This window comes from Poecilia formosa, unplaced genomic scaffold, assembly GCF_000485575.1.
Source record: "Poecilia formosa unplaced genomic scaffold, Poecilia_formosa-5.1.2 Scaffold7, whole genome shotgun sequence".
Classification (NCBI taxonomy): Eukaryota; Metazoa; Chordata; class Actinopteri; order Cyprinodontiformes; family Poeciliidae; genus Poecilia; species Poecilia formosa.
The window spans coordinates 3,818,555-3,841,246 of NW_006799946.1; the positions used below are offsets into that span (position 1 = coordinate 3,818,555).

A 22,692-nucleotide genomic window follows, 5' to 3' on the forward strand; every position below is an offset into this window, starting at 1 on the left:
TTTTTAGATATTGTCTTATATAACACTTGATTGTTATTGTAGCACTTTAATATTAAAAATGTAAAGGTGCATTTCAAATGTAATAAATTCTTCTTATTATTAACACTGTAAACATTTAGGAATTGCTTAATGGAATATACTTAAAAATCACACAAATAAAGAAAGTGCGGTTTTACTGTGATTTTTTTTTTTTTTTTTTTTGTCAGAGGTAAATGAAATAAAATGTGAAAACAATAATGTCACGAATACAGAGTTCTTTGAAATGAGCTTTGCCTTTTACTTTGAAAGGGTGAACGGAACAAAGTATGGAAACTCCCTTACTCTTTCCACAGTCGGGAGAAAACCGAAGGGCTCGCGCATCTCTGATGAGACACCTTGCAGAGCGCGTGCGACTAACGTGCGAAGATAAAAGAAATGCTGTTGGACACCAGCCGCGGGCTCACAAGTCAGGCGGTGGTTGTAATCTGAAACCAGTTTGAGAAAGGGGACAAATAACGAGCCATGAAAAAACACCTGAGCCCCACGAAGCAGCAGCACGACCACCACCAGCCGCCGCCCCCACCGACAGACATCCCGGCTGCTGGCGGCGAGGTTACCGTAAACGAGCTCAACGAGCTCCTCTCCGACGGCAGCGGCTTTTACAACCTCCCCACCCAGCACTTCAATGAGGTCTTCCCCAGGATTTACATCGGAAACGCGTGAGTACTCTTTGTATATGAGCCACAGTGGCAGTCCTGTGGAGTGATATTTAGTTTTAATCATACGTGACCATGACAAGAGTGTCGCATGCTGGGCATCACGCACGCTGGGCGGGCTTCCTGTTTTGTTCTGTGAATGCAGGGAAGAAGCGACAGGCTGTCGGTGTCAGCGGCAGTCAGCAGCTGTTCTCCAAATAAAGCAGCCTCCAAACAGGCAGGTAGATGATTTTACAACACCAGAGGAAAAACAACAGTCAAATGTCTACAAATTTATTGATACAGAATTTGGTAATTGAGACACAGAGCGAAAATTGGAAGCAGAGAAACTGAATTTAAAGACTCCATGATCTCCACATCCATACAAATCCCTACAATGTCACTGCCATGAAATCCCGTTTTCAATAAGCCGCTCCCCTTCCTGTCCAACTGGAATCTGGATATAGCAGCTCTCATTTCACCCTACTAACTTCAAAACAGGACCAAAAAAAAAAAAAAAAACTTTAAGGAAAGATGTCATTTTCATTGTCATAATCAGAGTTGAAATGTATCCTTATAACTTCAAAAGGTGTTGCAGAGATGTAAAATGTAGTCATGATTATGGTGTTCAGTTTCATGGTAACGTATATTACGGTTTTGTACAAATGTTTTGAAAATGTTCAGGAGGAAGTTGTTGCATTAAAAGCTCACCTCACAGTCCTATTATGCAGAAATATGAACTTAACACAAAGAAAACTTTTTAAAATTATTTCTATATATTAGAATCAAATTGTAAATCTATTAATATTCCGCTATTATATTATTAAAGAGACTTGATTGTTATAAGTTTAAGTAATTCACCAAAGTAAGAAAAAAATATGAAGACAAAAAGAACAATGTACTTCTAATAATAATTATGAAAGGGCATCCAACGTAATGAATGAACGTTATAAATGTTGGACTCGGGCTTTCGAACAGAATAACAGTCCAACTCCTCATCGGTGTGTCGAAGGACCCTCAGCTCCTAGTAGAGGAGGCAACAGGTGTCTGTATGATAAACGGTATGTTGGATGCCTCTTACCAGGAAACATTCAAAAGAATGTGCCAGAACCACATCAGCTGACTCCTTTTGATGCTAAGAGCTCTTTATGCAAGGCAAAGCTTGGTCAACCTAGAGAGTGAGAGAGAGAGAGAGTTCATTTTTAGTCACTTGTATCCTGGATCTGGTTCTTTGGGGATTATTCTTCTCATTTAGAGTTAGCACAATTTCATCAATTCACATACACAGTTCTGCACACTTTTTTTTGTGGTAATGTTTTTTTTTATTTTTTTTTATTTTTTTTTTTTGTTTCCCAAGCTTTTTATCAGAAGTGACAGCTAGTTCTCTGTGCTGTGAAGCTCCTGGCTGTTTGCGCTGTGTTCTTCAGCTGAGTTTGGCTCCAGCCATTGGTTGGTTCTGTCTGAACTGCACTTTCAAAACAAACGTAAAGCATCCATTTCCCTGTCAAATAAACTTCCCATTTTCATTTTTTTTATGTTTTCAAAGGCAGAAGTGGGTGAAAGTACGATAATACTTTAATTTGTGTGACGACACATTTCAAGAAAATCATCTGTGGGATTAAAGACAACTTGAATTATTTTATTGGTAAGAAGAGTATTTGCAGGAGGTTAAAATAAATTCTTTCAGAGTGGTGATTCTAAGTTAAACGAAAATAAAAACTTATTTTTTTTTTGCGGTGTAGTGTTAAAAGACACAAAGATGGGCACTAGTCCTGGTTTGGTGGTTAGGGACCAGTGGCAAACACAACTTGATTCGCAAGACAGGTCAGGCTGTCAGATATTTTTGGACATGACAACAAACTCCATCATATAAACTGTCATATGTATACCTCACCAGTTTACCTTTTATACAATACTGACCCAATAATGTGATTATGTAATCTTGCGCTAAGTGTCAAGATTGCGCCAAGCCTAGTGGGCGGAGCCAAGAGACACTGAGAAGCACGGTCAAGTGTGGGGTGGGTGGGGCCGTGTGTCAGCGTGAGGAACTTTTATATCTGATCCAGGGCTGAGTGACGTAAAACCGTACTGTTTTAAACAAATGGGAGAATCCAGCTGCCTAATCACTGTTCAAGCAGAGAGAAGCATTGAGATGGCTAAGGCAAAAACAATGTGGAATTAATCAAATTTATATGAAAATGTCAAAATTCACAAAGATGGCGCTCTAAATGACCAATTTAAACAGTTTATCAACCAAAAATGTTGACTTGTAGGTTAGTTACACTTTAGGATACGGTTTGTTGTAAATGAGCATTACATTCATTTGCATTTTGTTTCTCTGCAATCTGCAAATTATCTCAGTGCTACCAGCACAGAGTTGGAGGAGGGGCCCATGGGACAGGATGCATGTCATATTCCTGGATCTCTGGGCTACACTAAAATCAATATGAATATGACTATCTGCAGGGCATGTCTCAGAGCAGAGTGCTGGCAGTCCTGTGCTCAGTAGAAGCTCATCAGGCCTGAGAGGCACTTTGATGTGCTTTCAGGCTCATAATTTCCTTTCAAAATCGAGATTTTATGTCTGATGGAGAAATTTTGTTCCATGACAAAAGAAGAAGAGTCCTTCTGTGTTTATTGCTCTTCAAAGCCAACATACAGGAAGAAAGTCAGTGAGTTATTTTATTGTCTATGCTGTAAAGCATTGACACTTTTTTTGATCCTTCTACTTTTCTCTGGAGTACTCTCAACATTAAACTCATTTAGCAGATGTGCACAGTGACTGTAACGATTTTCAAAATCTTTCAATGTTTCGAAAACTTTTTCCACAGAAATGAATGGGGTAAACTTTCAAACTAATCAGGCACCTTTTGCCCTATTAGGCAAGAAACATCATATATGGGGATATTCTACATTATTGGTCATTTTAATATCTTTCACCATTTTTTAAAAATATAATAAATCATTGTCTTCATAAAAGTTTTGGTAAAACACTGCTTTTCTTCCTGCCTGAAGCTGGTGACGTCATCCAGTTTGTACTAGCTAAGCTCCTGTATCCTAATTTTTTTATTTTTTTTTTTTTTTTGCAAATTGGTCGTAGTTTGGAAAAAACTGCCAAATGTAACATTTACAAAAATATGAAAAAATATGTTTTTTTGCTTATTTGTTAAAACTATCACCATGTCCTGGTGACTGCTACTGTTGCAGAAATGCACTGTTCCAGGTCAAAAACTACCAATCAGATGAAGGTCTTAGTGTCGTTAGTCACCCTTGTGTACGCGCTGCTCAATGTACGTGCTGCTCAATGTACGCGCCGCTCAATGTGCTAATGGCGGAGAAACAATTTACAATTACAATTTACCGGAAAAACAGTTTATCCGCAACTCTGTTGTGGTGAGCAAGCTGTATTGTAGCACAGAGCTTCTAGACATGTACTTAATATTTAATATTTTCGCTTGTTTGACCCTATATTTATTTATGCATTATTTAAGCTTTTCCAACCAATTCCAGTCCCTTTTCTTATAGCATTAACTCCAGTTTTGAACAAATTCATTCTTCTTGTTTTGTACACCTGTTGTGTACTAAACAATTAATACACAACAGGTGTAATAAGCAATGTAATGTTATTTGATATTAGCAGATTTTCAGGCAGAGAAAGGCAATATTGATTGCTTAGATCTGTGGCTTGTCCACTGTTTATATTAGGTGCCCAAAGAAATCCATTCTGCATAGCCAATGCATCATATTAGCAGTGCCCTGCAATCAACTGTATTTGTCTTGTTAACCCACAGAATAACTAAAAGGCAAATATGACACTAAGGTGGATATTTTGTTTTGTGTTTTCTTCATGCAATGTACCACTTTAGATGTGATTGATAATTTAGGAACCTCACTCCAATTACACACTAAAACATATATATATAAGCTGGAAAACATTCATCATAGTCTCTCACAGGAGTCTGTCCCATTAACTTTTTCCAGGTAGCTATTAATAGTTGGAATGCAGCAACCTGTGAATATTCAGCTTTTCAGACCATGACACAGTTAAAGAAGATTGAATTTCATTGGAATGTTCTTGAAATGCAGATCTAGAAGTGCATGGGTGTTCTTTTGGTAGTTTGGTGGCATCCAAGGAACCCGTTTTTTCTCAATTTACACATAAAATTATTACGTATTAAACTAGCTTTCTCGTATAAAGCTCAGCACTCTCTGTTTGCAGATAATTAGTTTCACATGTGGCACACAAAAAATAGCTATTTTAAAAAGGGACAGGGACATTTTAGTGCTCAAAAGGGATCTGAGTGATCCAGAGACATTGGAACAGTCTTGCTGGTGTAGCATATGTGTACACAAATGTTGATAAATTAGACACATTTCCCAATATTTTGATGCGTAATACTTGAAATGCATTCTTCAACTAATATATGTCTGCACCACGCGGAGCAGTCATTTAAATTGGGGTGTAAGCGAAATTAATCTTTGGTAGAAAAACCTACTTTGATACAGACTGCCTTCTCAGATTTTTCCAGTGTTGTCTGGTTCTTCTGTCCAACCTATCTCCATGGCGAACAAAAATAATACATATAAAATTGTAGTAGGGTTTCCTGCTCCACTCCAATCCCAATTCAGTACATCAGTACTGAATTATCAGTACAGAAAACAACGACTTGAACTGTACTTGTTTAGTCAAGTGTTCTGAGAAAAGTTCCTGTTCATAAATGGATTACGTTTGTACTTTGCAGACCTGTGCTGTTGTTCAGTTCTGTCCAGTAACAGTCAGCACTCTTGACACCACAGTGCATAGCTCAGGGACAATATAAAGGTGTGGTTGTTTGCTGGTTAGTTGTGAAGCTGCTCTTTAATAATGGATGCATTGGGACTGCGGATCCCAGGGTGAGGAGGCTGTGACTTGAGCAGGAAGGAAAGCACTGGCGCTGAACCCGGCTGAACCCTGTTCACCTCTGCATTTAGTTTGGAGAAACACTTTACTACATATAATGTATTTTCTTCCTGCCTCATCTAAGTGCTCATACTGTAAGCACTTAATGACTCATTTATGAAGTCCAGCTCAATCACCTTGCTCACAAAAGTTTTATTATTATTATTATTATTATTATTATTATTATTTTGAATGGAACCAAAGGAGCTGCGTGCCATATTTGCTTTTCTTCATCTTTGCCCTTCATTTGACACATAGGCAGATGGGCTGCTTTTTTCCAGGGTTTTTTTTATTGGTTCCTGCAGTGCGTTTGTGTGAACAGGGTGCTTCATTGTCACTGTCTCAAGGGAGCTGCTTGGGGTCAACCAGCCACATTTCACCATCCTGATTTTGACTTTTAAGCTCAAATAGCAGTAAAAACACACAAAGCTGTCAAAGCAAGCACCCCAGACTCATGAAGATTGATGACTCTGAAGTTGTCTTTTCTGTAGGATTTGCTGCTACATAATTCCAGCAGAGCCATAAACATTCTAAATGTTTAAGGCTCTGCTGGAATTACAGCCTTAATATCAATGATAACCTTATTTCATGTGGTTTTTCGAACGTTTTTTGTTTTACATTGCCATGTTTTGCAAAAGCAAATTTTGTGACAGTACAACCACAGTGTTCATTGTGTTTTTTCAGGATATTATGTGACATTATTTTAATGTTGAAGGAAAAGGATGTACCATCTCTTGTAAATAAAAATCAATCAATCAATCAATCAATCACATTTTATTTGTATAGCACATTTCAGCAGCAAGGCATTTCAAAGTGCTTTACATAATTAAAATAAAAACAGCATGTGACATTGAATAAACAGTGAGAAAGAGATTTTGAAAAAGCTGTGGCAAATATAGGTTCTTCAGGGACTGAATACAAATGCATGAAAAATTGTACTTTAACGAAAGTTTCAAGGGCTATGAATACTTTCTATGTACAATTAGTGACGCTGAATGCTCCATAAAACCTTGACATAACTTGGTCTTTTATACACAGTGAGACATTTTATTCACAATCAATGGACAGTGCTCTCAGGCAGTTTGGATAGTAAAGTGGTTTCAGGCATAGGGCCAGACAGACCTGAGCAGCAACCATTCTGTATGGCTTTGTTGTGGCCTGTTAGCTGTATAGATCTGATATGCTGTGTTGCTGTTTGTAAAAGCAGCATTTATTAGCACTGGAGCTGGAGCAAGAATAGATTTATTGTGTTGTGGAAATGGAGGGCATGAAGTAAGAATAAAGCTGTTGTAGTGGAATTGGCTGTAAGAGTTGAAGAGATTAGGTTTCTTGTTTTGTTTTCGTAGTTTCTTTGAATCAATATGCTGCAAAACGATGCTGTCCTGCTTTTCTCAGGCTCATTTGCTGCTGTAAATTCACTTTTTTTTAAATATAATTTATGTTGATCAAAATGTTTGTATAAAACATAATATTGTTTTTGCAAATTCTGTACATTTTTTGACAACAAGCTGTACAGTTAGGGATCCCTGGTGAAACTGTGTTAAATTCCTTTATAATAAAATCATTTTTCACAGTAGCTGTATTATATGTCATATACAGTGGGGAGAAAATTATTCTTATGTCAAGACATATTTTATTTCACAAACTCACTGGTCTATCATTGAAATATAAGTTAGAGATGCTTATAAGCACAAAGAGTGGAAAAACAAGACACCATTGTGTGCAGACGTTCTATTTGGGATACAGGTTTGGTCCTGCATGGCTTTTTACACCTCAAAACAAATCCAAGTTTAAAAAGGTGACTATGTTTTCTGAGAAAGTGGGAAAGATTTTCTTAAATGAAGCACACGGATTTAGATGACTGACCTTCACTCTATGTTTCAGCTCTTGGAATCTTTATTCTTGCTTTCTTAGGTTTGTCGCCCACAACCCCATGCGACTGCAGAAACTCGGTGTGACACATGTCCTCAACGTGGCAGAGGGCACCTCCTTCATGCACGTCAACACCAGTCCAGAGATGTACGCCGGCACTGGGATTACATACCATGGCATTCCAGCCAACGACACAAAGGGCTTCAACCTCAGTGCCTTCTTTGAGGAGGGGGCCGATTTTATAGACAGAGGATTAGCACACCATAATGGCAAAGGTTAGAATGTTTACTGTTTTTTAGAGGGGTTAAACTATTTAAATACATGATTTAAAAATTGATTTTAAAGAGCTACTTTTTGATATTCTTACATTTTAGTAACTTTAAGCTACAGTAGGTAACTTTTTTACATGTATGTTAAAATTGTCACTATACTGACGGTATAATATGCCAAATAATTAGTTCCTCCGGCTCCTCTCAGTTGACCATTTGTTTAATACCATTTTCCACTGGTATCATCCATCCATCCATCCATAGTCATACACACTTATCCCGATTGGGGTTGCAAGCGGTGCTGGCGCCTAGTCAACTGGAGAGAGGCAGGGTACACCCTGGACAGACCACCAGTCCATCGCAGCCCTTTGGGATCTGGAAGATGTCTCATTTCTGTATCAGCCCCACGACCAATGAGCCAACCAGTCCCCTTAACCAGAGACTGTCGGTCTGTAAAATAAATGGACTGTAACTGAGTCACAAGCTCCTTTTGCTGCTTTTTGAATAGAAGCAACATGATTTAATGATTAAATGGTGCTTTAATGATTCAGTCATTGTTATGCAGAGTTTCCCCCAGTGTATTATAAGCATGGCTTGTCGCCAGGCTTTACTTGCCCCATCCCTGCCAAGCTAAGCACTGTTTATTTATTATCAATATGTTTTTATTTTTTTATACACCAGTAACTGGGATTGCAAAGACAGGTTAAGTCAGGTCTGTATTTGATGCATCTATTTGGAAGGTGCTCTTGCAGAGCACCATCAGCTGTACTGTTTATATAATTCCACTTTGAAGGCTGTCTTTTAGGAGAATACTGTACACATCAAATATAAAAGCTTGAATGCAAACCTCTAAAAGCATGGCTATAATCCTGAGTTATAGTCTCAAGTTTAGAGGTTTGCGTTGAGTGCACCGTAAGGCTGATGTGAGCACAAATAACTTTGTTGAACAAAGAGTAATGTGCGTGTGTGCATTTACATCTCACGCTCGCTCAATACATGTTCTGGCACATGCTTGGCTCTTTGTCTGTACTTGCGATTTGATAAAATGGATTTAAATCAACCACACCACCAGCCAATCACAGACAGGTCTTTTTCATCCAAGGTATTCCTTGCAAATACTGCATTCGCTTGGATAAATAGCAGTCATTCACAACTAGCAATGCAAAACACTTTACTAAACAAACTGGAAGGATTTAGGAAAACACAAGAGAACTTACTACAATAAATATTTAAGCTTTATAGAATATTTAAGAATGAGAATATTTAGTAAAGCATACAAATATCTGTACTCATCATTGTTTAAGGTAATATTTCTTTTAATTTGCTTTGTTTAAATGTAACCAGCATTATATATAATTTTATATATATATATATATATATATATATATAATTCTTATTTTTTATTCCAATAAAAGGAATTAAGTCATATTAATTCCTGTCAACTTCTAACATTTTTTAACACAGCCGTGCTAGCACCGTTACCATTGGGCTTAGCGAGTTTTCTGGGGGAAATCCTGGTTATGCGTCTTGAAGTGAGGACAGAAGATAATCACGAAGCTAAATCTGAAACTCTCCCGAGCCCTGCTCCATATTCTGGTGTCAGATCACATCCCTGGTTGTCAACATTGTCAAAAAGTTTTATGTGTTACACAGCTGGATCTTGTGGATCCTGTTTTAACCAGGATCTCTAGCATTTTTAGTGTTTTTGTTTAAAGGAACAAAACAGCAGAAACCGCCAGGGAGCTGAGTGTGGAATTTGATGCTGCTGCCAGGTCAGGTGTTCTGTATAGTAACAAAGAGTTTCAGAGAGAAGAGCAGAGGAAACATTCAATCCCACGAGGACATAGCCATCCTCCACCTGGAAATTCTCACCAGCTCTTTTAAAGTTTAAAGAAAATGTAGTCGACAATTATAATTAGTGAGCTGAACCCTGGATTTTATGTCATAATTTTATTGCTAGATGTAACACAGGAGGGCATCTTAATTAGCAGACAGTTTGACAAAACCTGAAGAGCGCAGTATAAATCAGATAAATAACTATAAAGCGCTGCAGTGGCAAAGAAAGAATAAATGAGCAGTTCAGGATGGTCTTGGAGCCTGTTATGCGTGTGCTTTTGCTGCAGTGGGACGACGTGTTCTGCACAACATTAGCTGTGACATTTTATAGCTCTCAGCTCCAAAAAGGTCATGGTCAAGATTTTAATGAGGACCTGCACTCATGCATTCTTAATAAAATAGGGTAAAAATGAGGCAATAGTTTGAGTGGTTTTGCTAAAATGCTCATGCCGCAATTGTTTTTTTTGTTTTGTTTTGTTTTTTAAATTAAGCCAAAGAAAAAAATCAAAACAGTTCAACAAATTTGATATGCAACCATGTTTTTCTTAAAATATGGATTAGTCATGGTAAAAAAAAAAGTACACTTTAAACTTGGAAGGTTTTTCATATGTTTTGGGGTATATTTAAAAAAATGTAGACTTTTTAAAAATATAGATCTTTTTTTAGAATTTTTGGGTCTCGAATAATCACATTTTTAAGCAACTTTTTTTTTTTTTTTGGTTGGTGGATGTCTAAGTTTCGCGCTGTTGGGCGGTGTCTCACTGTGGTACATGCTCATACTTAACAGATGCCAAAGGTCAGAATGCTAAAGGTCACAGAATGGTGTAAGCCTGTTATAACGTGAATATCACTGCTCAACAGTGATATTGCATTTCCATGATTTTCTTTTAAATTACTGTGCAACCATATCCATAATCATTCATTGCATAAGGCATGTAATTCGGCTGTAGCTGATTTCAGTCAAATGAAACAAACTAGGTGAGAAAGCAGTAAAAGTGTCTGTTCTGACACTGAGTGGGGTGAAATAATGACTGAGGGTATAAGCCAAAGATCCCGCATCTCTAACAGGATGATTCAGATTCAACATTGATCCACGGTTGGCAGGAGTATTAGGAGCAGAAGAGGTCATGTCATTGGAAGGGTTTTCTCAGTCAATACAAAGGAAGCGAGGGAAGGAAATGAGATGTTATAAATAGAATAAATACAAGGACACAGAGGGGTTGGGCTTTCAAAGGAAGTGCAGAATCTGCAGATCTGACCTGAGATCAGTATATCAGCTACTTTGTTAAATCCCTCATGGGGTTTTCAGCCACTCTGTGAGGACAGTGGAACAAAGATTTATCTTAGGATATAACAAGCAGTACAGTATATATATACCAGATACAGATACAGACAAGTCTGCTCAGTCTACATGTGGCTTTGCTCTGGTGTGACTGATTTCTGCAGCAGAGGTTTGGTCTTGTATTTGCATCTCCTGGCAGAAAAGTTGCTGTGCTCAGCAGCTTTAGTCACAGCATCTGTCCCCCAACTTTTCTGTTTCTTTATTAATTCATCATCTCTGTGTTTGCTCCCATTTTTCTTCACCCTGCTGCTTTTATTCTTTTCCACCAGTGGTTTTACAGTTGTGCAATTTTGCTTAAAACCTTCAAACTGATTCTGTCAAGATGCTTTTTGCTGTTAGATTTTGTATAATCTGATCACAGCGGTATTGTTTTACAGATAAATCTGTCTTTTTGAAAAATATATGCACAACGGAAAACGCGACCTCCATTAATTTTGTTTGTTGTTTTTTTTAGAGATATTAATCATCCAGTAGAGAAATTAAGTACGCCCTTTCCTTCAATCAAATTTGACAGATGGGCGGGACTTCTGATTTTTGAGGCGGGACTTCTGAGGCGGGACTTCCGGTTTGGGTATGGGGTGGGGTGGGGTCAGTGGGTGTCCGGAAGCGGGTAGGGGGTTAGTGGGGGGTTTAAATGGTAATGAATTTAACACCTCTGACAGGTGGCTCCTATTGTAATTTTCGTCTGGGACATTCATGAATTAGCCAATTGAAATAGAGTAGGGTGGGAGGGGGGTGGCGTTGTTAGGTTTATAAATAGGGTTAGAGAATACAACACTCTACTTGTAGCGTTTTCTACAGAAGAGTCAAGCAATGTATGGAGATCAACGAATTCTTACTGAAGGTCAAGGACCACATCTCGTATATGAAATCCCAATATCTGTGTACCCGGAACCGGACCGCGCAGGGGATAATGCTGCCGAGGGCTGTTCAACCTCTGATGCACCCGGTCCGTCGACTGCATCTTCAAGGGGGTTCTTGACGAACGAATCATCTATTCTATGTGAGACCTCGGTGTCAATCTCTAAGTACTCACCTTGTCTACAGGATGCTCCTAAGAAATCTACATTTTATGTGTGTCTGGTGCAGAGAGCGCCTTTTTTTGAGAAATTGAAAGAAGACTGGTCTTTGGAGCCTTAAGGGCTTTGGGGGTCTTTCGGCTATGTTTTTCAGTATGAAAGAGGGGAGCTTTACCTGTGCCAATTGGATAAAGATGAAGAACTCGCTCCGCTAACGGCTACGTGCAGCCTGACCTCCAACGATCGGGCTGTGTTAAAGTATACAATCCCCTACTTCATTGATTTCTCTTCCAGTTTCTACTTTAATTAGCTCCTGTTATATATGCTAAAAGAAAAATTAGCAAAAAGTAAAACTTTCCACTCTATCAACAATTTACTAAACTTTAAGTTGAAATGAAAGTGCATCAACATTTACCGTTTTTTTTAAATACATAAAAAAAATGTTTGCAGTGACGCATGCCTTAAATGAGTGCTCTTCACTGTTTTGATGTTGACCTTATAGGGAAGGTATATGTACACTGCAGAGAAGGCTACAGCCGCTCCCCGACCATGGTTGTCGCTTACCTTATGATGCGCCACAAAATGGACGCCCGGACGGCTCTGGCCACCGTGAGACAGAAGAGAGAGATCGGCCCCAACGATGGCTTCCTCCTCCAGCTGTGCCAACTTAACGAGAAGCTGGTGAAGGAGGGTAAGCTGAATGGAGAGGTGGGCAAAACGAAGACCAAATGAAAACAGGAGAGATGTCTGTCGGACCGGTCTCTTCCTGCCAGGCAGATCGCACCCTAACCAAACCAGCACCCATCTAACATATCAGGGGTACAAACATGCATTTATCTGTGTAAATACCTATCCTTCATCATATGTGCACAAACAGTTTCATTTCCCATCCTCCTTTTTATTAGTCCACACTTCACCTCCGGGCAGATTTTCCTGCAAATTTCAGCTCTAAATTTATATAGCAACAAGCTTACCTTTCTTTAATTCCCACAAGTTAATAAGACAAACACCTTGCCCTGATTTATAAAACATCCTTACAAATTTGTATTTAACAGATTATAGCACAATCATTCCATAGTTTCCCACTGCCGGAATGTCAGTGATGTCTCTGTGAACAGAAGTAAATTTCAAACGGAAAAATGAAATTCCTTATTAATAAAAATGTGTGACCATAGACGAAGAGTGCAGGAAGGATAATCCCAAACATTCCATAGAGACTACAACAGAAAAAAAAAGATGCCCAGATTTAATCCTTAAAGTACTCAAGTCTTTATCTTCCTTCTGCTGCTTTGTGGCAGATATTTCATGCACACACAAAAAAGCAAAACGGTGAAATACACTTTCTCACTCTCAAATGCATCCAAACTCTGGCTGTAGTGTTTCAGTTTTGGCCTCTAGCTTGACAACATTGGCAGTGAAAGTGTTTATCCACCGAGAACCAGGAAGGGTTGAGATAATTAAAAATAATGAGCTGTGCGGGTTACTCATGTTACAGCTGTGTTTGTGAGTTTGACAGATATTCCTTTTAGTTGGATTGTGAGGTCTCTATGGTAAAAAAAAAAAAAGATGGAAAGGCAATATCTATTTCAATTATATTTCAATCTATTTTAATTTTATTAACTTCCATGTGACAAAATCTATATTCTCCAGCTGAGAAATATTCTCAGATATACTTGACATCTACTTTTTATGTGGCTAGCCTTTTGATTGCAGAGGCAGATAAAGTAATCTCCAAGCTCTCTGCAGCACTATAAGCCAGTTCAAGGTTTACATTTTTAGTTTTGTATAAGATCTCTGTAATAAATCAGAAATCACAGTAGAATGATCTGTCTTCACTAGAGGAAAATTTTCTTCTCTACAAATTCTTGTTGTACTGCTGTAACCAAAGCTAATTTAAATTAAAAGCATAGTTTATTGAAAGTTAAAGCTTACAGTTCATTATACATTTTTTTCCCCTTTGGCTTCTTATGATGTTGCACAATCAAGTTTTAGACTGTAAACTGTGCCTACCCTGAAATTACTTCAACGGAAAGCAGACGTCTCCAGTATTCTGCACATTGCTTCAATGTTTCAACAATGTTCAATCGGTCTACTAAATCAAAACCCCTGATTTAATGTATCCTAAATTAAGGTTTGCCAATAAAAGAGAAGATTATAAGCTTTATCTTTCACAGTGCGAGGCCCAGTATTGCTGTCATAAGGGAGGTTCAGAAAGCCAATCTGGCCTTTCAGTGTCAAACGTATCAGCTGGGAAGGATGCCATTGGCCTTCAATCGAGAGAGTTTCTGTCATCACAACAGAGAGTAAATCCACTGCCAGTTCCCTGACACAGCCCTTCAACCAGTATCACATGCCACTTTTTCATCAACACCGTTTATCACAACACACCCACACCCCTAAGTGTGTGCCAGACAGAAACTCATGCACACACAAACATACACTTCCTTTGTTTGTATGCACTAAAAGCATTGCAATATATGTCAATACCCTATCAGATATATAGAATGTAATCATATTTAGGATGACTAATCCAGCAGTACTCGTTATGTAACGACCTCAGTTCTATGATTCTCCGCTAACGACATTGCATTTACAGCGTTAGTAGACAAAAGTGTAAATTATTTTGTCCAGGAAAGGATGATATATATACAGTAGATTACAGTGAAATATGTAGATGAAAATCTCGCTTCAGTATGAAAGTCTGTGTCCAGCAATCCAGATTATATAAAACTCTGGAGGGACTAATATTAAAATGACTCTTTCACCTCATTAATGCCACTATTAATTCCTCTCTCAATATATCTGTATACATCCGAATATATATATGTATATGTACACTGTATATACATATTTAAGTGTTGACATATATGAATGTACAAGCAATGTGTTTATAACTTGTAGGTATTGTCATTATGTTCTTTACTATCATGTTATATTTGTATATGGGTCCTTCCGCCATCGCCACTGTTTTAACAACAAAACTACATGTTCATTAATATTCAGATATATGCATGTCAAGTGCTGTATAATTGTGATATTTTAACCACTTCATTTTAACTGGGGCACTTTCCATTTTGTTTAGAGATGCAATCAGTTGGCCAAAGATTATGGGGAGGGGGGCAATTTGTTAAATTTTCTGTTTACAGTTTGAATATGTTTTACTCGAATATTTAGAGTTTATAATAGTTAGAAAAAATAATTTCAAACAGTAAAATTTATAAGAACCCTGGAACAATTAGGAATATGCTTTATCACATAAGTAGAAGTATTCTTGTTGTCTTTATTAAAGCACCTGAAACACACGTTTCCTTTTCTCTGTGTTCCAGTACTTAGATTGGGGAAAAATTATATTAGACATTGGCCAGGACAACCTTGATTGGTGCATCTCTGATAATTTTTTCTAGTTTGTCACCATGAAGTTCCTTCATGAATTACAGCCACATGCATACTAATTATCAGCAGGTGTGCCATCATACACAAGGATGCACTAAGGGCAATCACCCATTTAAATGGTAGATGTTATACATAAGCAGAACAAAGTATTTCTTTGTGCCATTTCACCACATTTTCTCTCACAGGTTGTGCTTATTACAAGTAAGAAGAAATAAAAAAACACAACTTGTCCATTCTAGAAACTATACACTCCACACAAACTCCTTTAAAAAAATATAAACTGTGATGTCACTAGATTATTTGACACAGAGCAGCTTTTTCAATTATGCATCAATCTTAAATTCAACAAAGTCTTAAGTTGCATAATATAAACAATTTAATTATGGGACTTTTTTGCATAAGATGACCTTTACCTAAAAAGCAAACAGCATCTGTTCAGTCCTGCTGTGATATCCTCACATAACTGTCGCCCTCTAGTGACAGAAACAGATGGTGTGGCCGCCTGTTCTCTGTATTAATGACTTTTATTTCACTTTGCAAACGGTGGGTGCATAGGACATAAAAATCTAACTATTTAGAAACTTTACCACTAGATAATTCATGCTCTTGTTGTGTATTCTGTCTTTATTTATCCTGTTTATACGAAAATTCAAGAATGAGACCATTTCATCGACATCATCAGCTTTATTAAAGACACAAATGGGTCCATAGAAAGATAATTTAAGAGAATTAAGAAAAAGAAACAATCACGTAAAACGATAATCACATATACAAGTCACAGATTTACAGAAAGGCTAGACCGCCAGTGATTCCACATTCTGGACTTAAACCTGACTGAGCTTTGTGAAATATCTGTTAGTATCTGGACGATGTTTGTAGAAACACGTAACCTCCACATAAGCCTGTACATAAATTTTCGTTAGACAGCATGAAAAGTGGAGACACCAACAAATAACGGACTAGCACTAGTCCATCTTGGCATCCTAAGCAGCATCCTCATTCCGTCATTGTATGCCACTTTGAGTTTCTGTAAACTGTTTGGTTTATACTGTCTCTATAAGTGAGCAGTATACAGAGGAGTGCAGGCTTTAACGAGAACCACTTTCTCTGAGACAGAACACATCCTGAACTTGCGTACCAGCATGTTGGCTTGAGCGTACATTAAACAACGTTTACATATATGTAAATATATTTGTCCAATTTGATTAATTGGACAAATATATTTGAATATTTGATCTCTAAATCTTCTCTGTGTTAAAAACTTTAGGGATGACATGTCTTCATGTTCCTTGCTTGTAGCTGTCAAATGTGTTTGAAATTAATTACACAATTACGCCATCTTCTTATGAGCCCTTCCTTAAAACTACTTTTTAGAACTTGTATTTAGAGTATTTTGCAAAAGTATTTTTTTTTTAGTTTTGTTCATTTTCCTTTCACTTTAAAGTAGTGTACTGTTTTGTGTGGGTATCACATAAAATACCAATAAAACACTGAAGTTTGGCTCTGTAACATGACAAAATGTCATGTGAACAAGTTTAAGAGGTGTGAATACTTTGCTTTGCACTTTGTGTGTAGCTCCCCCTTAATGCGCATAAATACAGAAAGGTCATTTTACAAGCCTCATATGTCATTAAAAAAACAATATTTAGACTTCCAAACATTCACTGACATGTCCAGACCTTCTGTGAACTCTGACTCATTATTGGCCATGAAGAAAAGCCAGATAAGGTAATATTCTCACAGGGAGTTAAACGCGAGTTCAGACTTTGTTGAACGAGAACAAGTGCAGTTTTACTGTTTCTCCGGCCTGGTATATGTACACGTTATTCCACTCAACTCTGACCTGTTTCAAATTTAGTTGTGTGAAAATGTCAGAGTTGATCTTTAAAGCTGCTCGTTAGATTCCCCCTCATCCCCCTCACATATGCTTCCTTCTGTTGTTAAATAGCCAGGAGTTGAATTTTAAAGTCAAATTTCTCACTGCATGGTTTATTTTCCGTGACTTGGTCATAAATCTCACACCGTACATTGACAGCGGAGCCGACATAATAATCCAAAATGCAGAGCACCCACTCTGCTGCACAAAAATCTTTTAAAGAAACTCATACGGTTTCTGTTTTATTCCTTAGTATTTGTGAGTACTGTACACAAAACCAAAGACATTTCAGTGATTGGTGCAACTCCTTTAAACAATTAAACAATTATAATCAACTGCTTGCAGTGATCTGCTTGTTGCTTTCAGACAGAACAGGTTTCAAAAACAAATTGCAGTCTTTCATTTAGCAAACCAGCAATGTCAAAGTGTAGTCCCCAAAGGCCAGTGTCCTGAAGCTTTTGCATGTCTCCCTGGCCTGCACACCTGAATCAAACTAATACATTGTAGCATTATACTGAATACTAACTTAGCAAAGTCCTGCTAAGAACCTAAATATTCAATTCAGGTATGTTGAAGCAGAGATGCATCGAAAAGCTGCAGGATACTGCCCCCTTGAGGACTGGAGTATGACACCTGCAAAGCTTTTCTGACATCAGTAAAGTGAAAAAGCTTCTCTGTGACTAGACATGGGCTGGTATTAAGATTTGGAGAGATGTTGCGACCTCAATCAAATGTTCAAGGTGTTGGGAGGCCTAAACAAACCACAAATAAATTAATTGCTAAACTGAATTGCTTTGTTCCTAAATATGACTTGCAAGAAGTGTCTATAGCCTATCAAAATGATGTTAGTTTTTTATTTATCTGCCACTGCAGGAAAGCTTGTATGAAGTGGGTTGTTTATTTCACCAGTAGAAATGATCTGTCAGCTGTCAGATCTTGTTTGGTTTAAATTGTACTGTTAAAAAGTGACAGGTGGCACTCCAATCTATGTCTGCCATTTTTATTTACCTTAGAAATTCCCTGTCTTACAGCCAACTCTGATTTGTTTGTTTGGAAGTATGGAAAACTTTTCAGGGAATTCTCCACCTTCAGGCATCCAACACGGCTTATTAGCTGCTCAAAGTAACAAGTGTGGGGAGGTGAACCTTACCCAAATAACTTTTTCTTAATTTTTTTTCTCCTACAAGGTATATTTTCACACTGCTTACGTTATCGTATTTGTTTTGCAAGGCGTCTGTAGGCTTTGTTGGAAAGGAAGGTTTTGGAAAATTCCCCATGTGCACAGCTGACTGACTGCTTTCAGCAGCAAGCAAGAGGAAGTTGAACACAATTGTCTGTCATTCTACTAAACTCTTAAACTGTAATAGTGAAAAAAAATAGAACCACTGCTTTTCTTTAAAAAAAGAATTAGAAACTGGAAGCCAGCCCATGTCTGGATGTGACAAAATATAAAAAATGCATACATCTTCATTGCTGGTTCTTTAATGCATTGAGAAATAGAGAAACACTGCCGTCTGCTGTTCAGCCTGTATATTTGTTTGGACATATTACAGTAGTTTCTGACCATGTTTTGACATGCGTTTGCCTCTTTTTCTTACGTTCAGCATATTCCATACATTTGTTTACACAATGCCAGCACTATTTTGTGGATCACACAATGTATTATAAAGAATGTGAAATGCCATTTTTAGATATTATATATGAATCGTGAATTGCTGCATTTTATCCTCATAATCGGCCTGTTACAGTGTAAAGATTGGACAGTGTTTGAATGTTATAAGTTAAAACTTGTGTTTTTTTTTTTTTAAAGTTTGTGAAATTATTGACATTTGGTTGTAAGTTCTTTGGAGGTTTAACTCATTTGTACTGCTTTTTTTTTGTCGCTTTTTTTGTACAAACTATTCTTGTGACGTACTTCTTCAACCATTCTGTTAAATATCCTTCGTCATTATCTGTGTTGCTTTTGGATGAGTCACCTACATGAATAATGCTAGTCAGAGCTGGGCCAGACTGTAATTGTAACTCATTTGCTTTGCAGAAGAGGCTTGTTAAATCAATCAAGAGTAGCCAGGTAGTTGTGTTTATTATCACAGAAAAGTACATAAATCGACATATAAGTAATTTCCTGCGATTTTCTCTTAATTTTGCAATCCCATGCGGTGTAAGTCAGCCATCTGTCGGCCATAAAAAGCTGAGATGATAGTCAATTGATATCTCACAGCATGGAAAGTCGTCTGGTTTAACTCCTCTAAATTGTCCACCATGTAGTAATCTCTACCCTCTGGTGCTCTGGAGGACTTTCAAACATATGCTGGAAATTACTTACAAATACCGCTTGGCCCAGGTGACACTCCATCTGTCGTCATTTTCTCGCCTCCATTCTGATAAGTGGCTTAAAGCAGGCGTTTTAGCACAAATGAGCCCACTGCCTGACTCCTCTGGAGTCTATTATGAGGTCCACTTCTTGTCTCGTTACGTTTGTGTTCATGTGGAGATTCTGCAAAAGGTCTTTGTTGTGATGTTGGATTGTCTGTAAATGGGTCTTTGTCATTGCTGACGTCTCAACAGAAGCATCACCACCCAAAGCCTTACAGTAATGACTGATTCGGGATACGTTTTTCAGTTTGTGTATTTCACTTCAAGCAGCTGGAAGGGGCGACCCCTTAAAAAGTTGGATGTTGTTGAAGTGCACTTGATTTTAAATTGCTGTGTTATTTTTCTTACCTTGGAGCAGTCCATTCTTTCTTATGTTTAAAAACAAATAAATGAATGAGGTATTACCATCTTAGACTCTGTTTTTTGCCCCCCAATCACTTTTCACAAAAATTTAACACTGTAGCATTCCCTACATGAAATGTAGGAATCCCAGTATACCCCCGGGCATACTGGGATGTCTCCTGGTACCTAATCCTGGTAGCACAGGCCCTATGTGCTGAGACACACAGCAAATCTTCTCACCGCCACTTGAAGTGATGCTTAGTTTTGGATTAGCTGCACTACTTGAGCAACTTAAGTGGGCTGTAAAAATAAAAAAAAAACACACCTCATGATGCCTCGATGTGTGACAGCACTGACAAAATGAAAAAGTGACTAAAAGTTCAACCAGAAAGCACAAGAACAGAAAAGTGATCTGTGGTCACCACCTGCAGAATCACTCTTTTATAGGGGTTGTCTCGCTAATTGTCTCTCATTTCCACCTGTTGTGTGCTCCATTTGCACAGCAACAGGTGAAATAGATTCACAATATGTGGTACTACCTAACCAGTGACACTGATTCCACAAAGGCATGGCTGATTTGGAGTTGCATTGTTTTGTTTAGGTGTTCCCTTTATTTTCTTGAGCATTGCATATGTACATTAATCTGTGCTTTTGAGTGACTGGAAACTCACCAGTTAAATCAGGCACTTTCAGGTTTTTATGCCTTCAATGAGTTCATGTGGCTAAAGTGATAAAAATGGATTTTGTGTACAGCTTTGGAGCTTTTAATCTTTAGAGCACACTAATACTAAACCTCACAAACTATATTAAACCATCTTTCTTAGTAAAAAAAAAAAAAAAAACATAGTCTGACTCTGACCTCAACCTGACCCCAGATATGAAAAAAAAAAAGTCTGGAAAATCAGTAATTTTGAAACAGAAAATGTGTAGGAGACTGGTCTAACGTCCAAGCAAATCCAACGAGGCAAATAAATCCAAACAGGTGGCTTTCTCATCACCCCAGGAAGTAAACCAAAATAATAGCAAATTTGAAATGCAACAAAACACTCAAAGCAGCTGTGTCTCAAGTCATGTTTGATTAAAGTCAGGCTAGAGTAATGGTGAGCCTCACTTTATTTTTTTTTTTAATTCAATTCAGAATTTTTCCATAAGTTTTTTTTTTTTTCTTTGACATAACTATCTGTTTCTGCAGTCTGAAAATGAAGGAAGGTTTCTTGTTCTCTATAAGCCATGAATTTAAATAAAAGACTAAAACTGACTACTTTTACATTGATTAGATATCAAAATTGGACCTAGTGTCATCACGACAGTGTCACTTTTTTTTTTTTTCTAAGTATTTTCTGGTTGAAAAATCTGCAAAACAAAACACTTGCAGTTGCACACAATATTGTCTCAACCTATCCATCTGCAGTCTTTCAGATTTTCCTAATTTTATACAATATGTTATCTGAAGCAAAAAAAAAAATACTTTAAAATTTTGAAATAAATTTAAATCTAACCAAGTTGCATCAAATCTAGATGAAGTCTAAAATAATGAAACAAATAGATTCAGGATTCAGTAAAAATAAAATAACCTGAATAAAGACAAAAAAGCAAAAAAAAAACAAAAAACTAATGAATTACCGGTATACTTTTACCACTGGCACAGCTCACCATAACTAAAACTATATATATAAAAAAAGATTCAGAAATAAAACGGAAGGATCCTGAAATTTCTCCAAGTTCTGATCGTTCACAGCATTGACCACTAGGTGGAGCCAAATCCCTCTGTTCAGCTTCCGTAGGAAAGCGGAGGTTAATGACGGAGAACGAGCGGAGCTGGGAGAGGTCTGAAGGGAAATGACATACAGAGCAGGAACAAGATTACACAGAGAGGCTGAGGAAACCTTCCAAGTCTAGTTCTCCAAGTGTTGATGCAAATACTATTTTATGTTTCACAAGACTCGACCTGCACACCTGGGATGGACCACTAACGCAGCATGACATCCATCAGCGTTGCTGAAAATGCTCAAACCAGCCTGAGTTACTTTTTTCTCCACCTTCTCTGCCTCTCTCCATCTCTCCACGCTCTTTTGCACTGCAATTACTGCACGCCAGCTGTGTGGTACCCCAGGGGCCTCCCAGTGAAACAGCGAGCCTCCTTCCTTAAAGTCTTGCAGTACCTTGGAAAAGTCTTCATACCATTTGAACTTTTTATTTTATTATAATTTATTTTTTTTGCATTGGTCACATTACAACTTCACAAAAAGCATGTTTTAATAACATTTGATGAAGCATTTCACTTCAGCCTTGAGTCAGTACTTTGTGTAACTTTGCTGCAATTACAGCTCCAACATTTTGAGGGTGTGTCTAAGAGCTTTGCACATCGTGATACTAACATTTTTGCCAATTTCTCTTAACAGAGTAGCTCAAGCTCAGTCCGATTGGACGAACAGCCATCAGTGAACATCAACTTTAAAGACTTGCCACAGATTCTTGGTTGAATTAAGTCTATGATTTTTTTTCTGGATTATTCCAATGCATGAATTTGCTTTGATCTAAAACATTGAGCCAAGTCTCTAGATGAATATTAAATTTTGCTGTCCAGCTGGTAGGTGAACCCTCAGTTCCAGTGTCAAGTCTTTTTGGATGTAGATTTTATTACTTAACCCTGCTGAATACAAATATATGCCACATTTTTCTTCAAAAAATATACAGAAAACCACATATGCTTTTTCTTTCACTTCACAACGTGAAAGGTGTGTGTTGTCTATC

The 22,692-nt window shown here is 37.7% G+C and overlaps 1 protein-coding gene across 1 annotated transcript; it reads left to right on the plus strand.

Annotated features, from left to right (window-relative positions):
• The first annotated feature begins 320 nt into the window (after window positions 1-320).
• Window positions 321-20,003, plus strand: dusp3a (dual specificity phosphatase 3a). The gene is made up of 3 exons (XM_016660807.1): window positions 321-698; window positions 7,528-7,760; window positions 12,454-20,003. The coding sequence occupies exons 1-3, from the start codon at window positions 502-504 to the stop codon at window positions 12,681-12,683; spliced, it is 660 nt and encodes a 219-aa protein (XP_016516293.1). The 5' UTR covers window positions 321-501; the 3' UTR covers window positions 12,684-20,003.
• The last annotated feature ends 2,689 nt before the right edge of the window (window positions 20,004-22,692 follow it).

What these genes read in the sequence shown, in the direction of transcription:
- dusp3a (XM_016660807.1), top strand. Translation starts at nt 502, where the DNA reads ATGAAAAAACACCTGAGCCCCACGAAGCAGCAGCACGACCACCACCAG. An exon ending in AGGATTTACATCGGAAACGC is followed by an intron (nt 699 to 7,527) that starts GTGAGTACTCTT and finishes TTGCTTTCTTAG; the next exon opens with GTTTGTCGCCCACAACCCCA. An exon ending in AGCACACCATAATGGCAAAG is followed by an intron (nt 7,761 to 12,453) that starts GTTAGAATGTTT and finishes TTGACCTTATAG; the next exon opens with GGAAGGTATATGTACACTGC.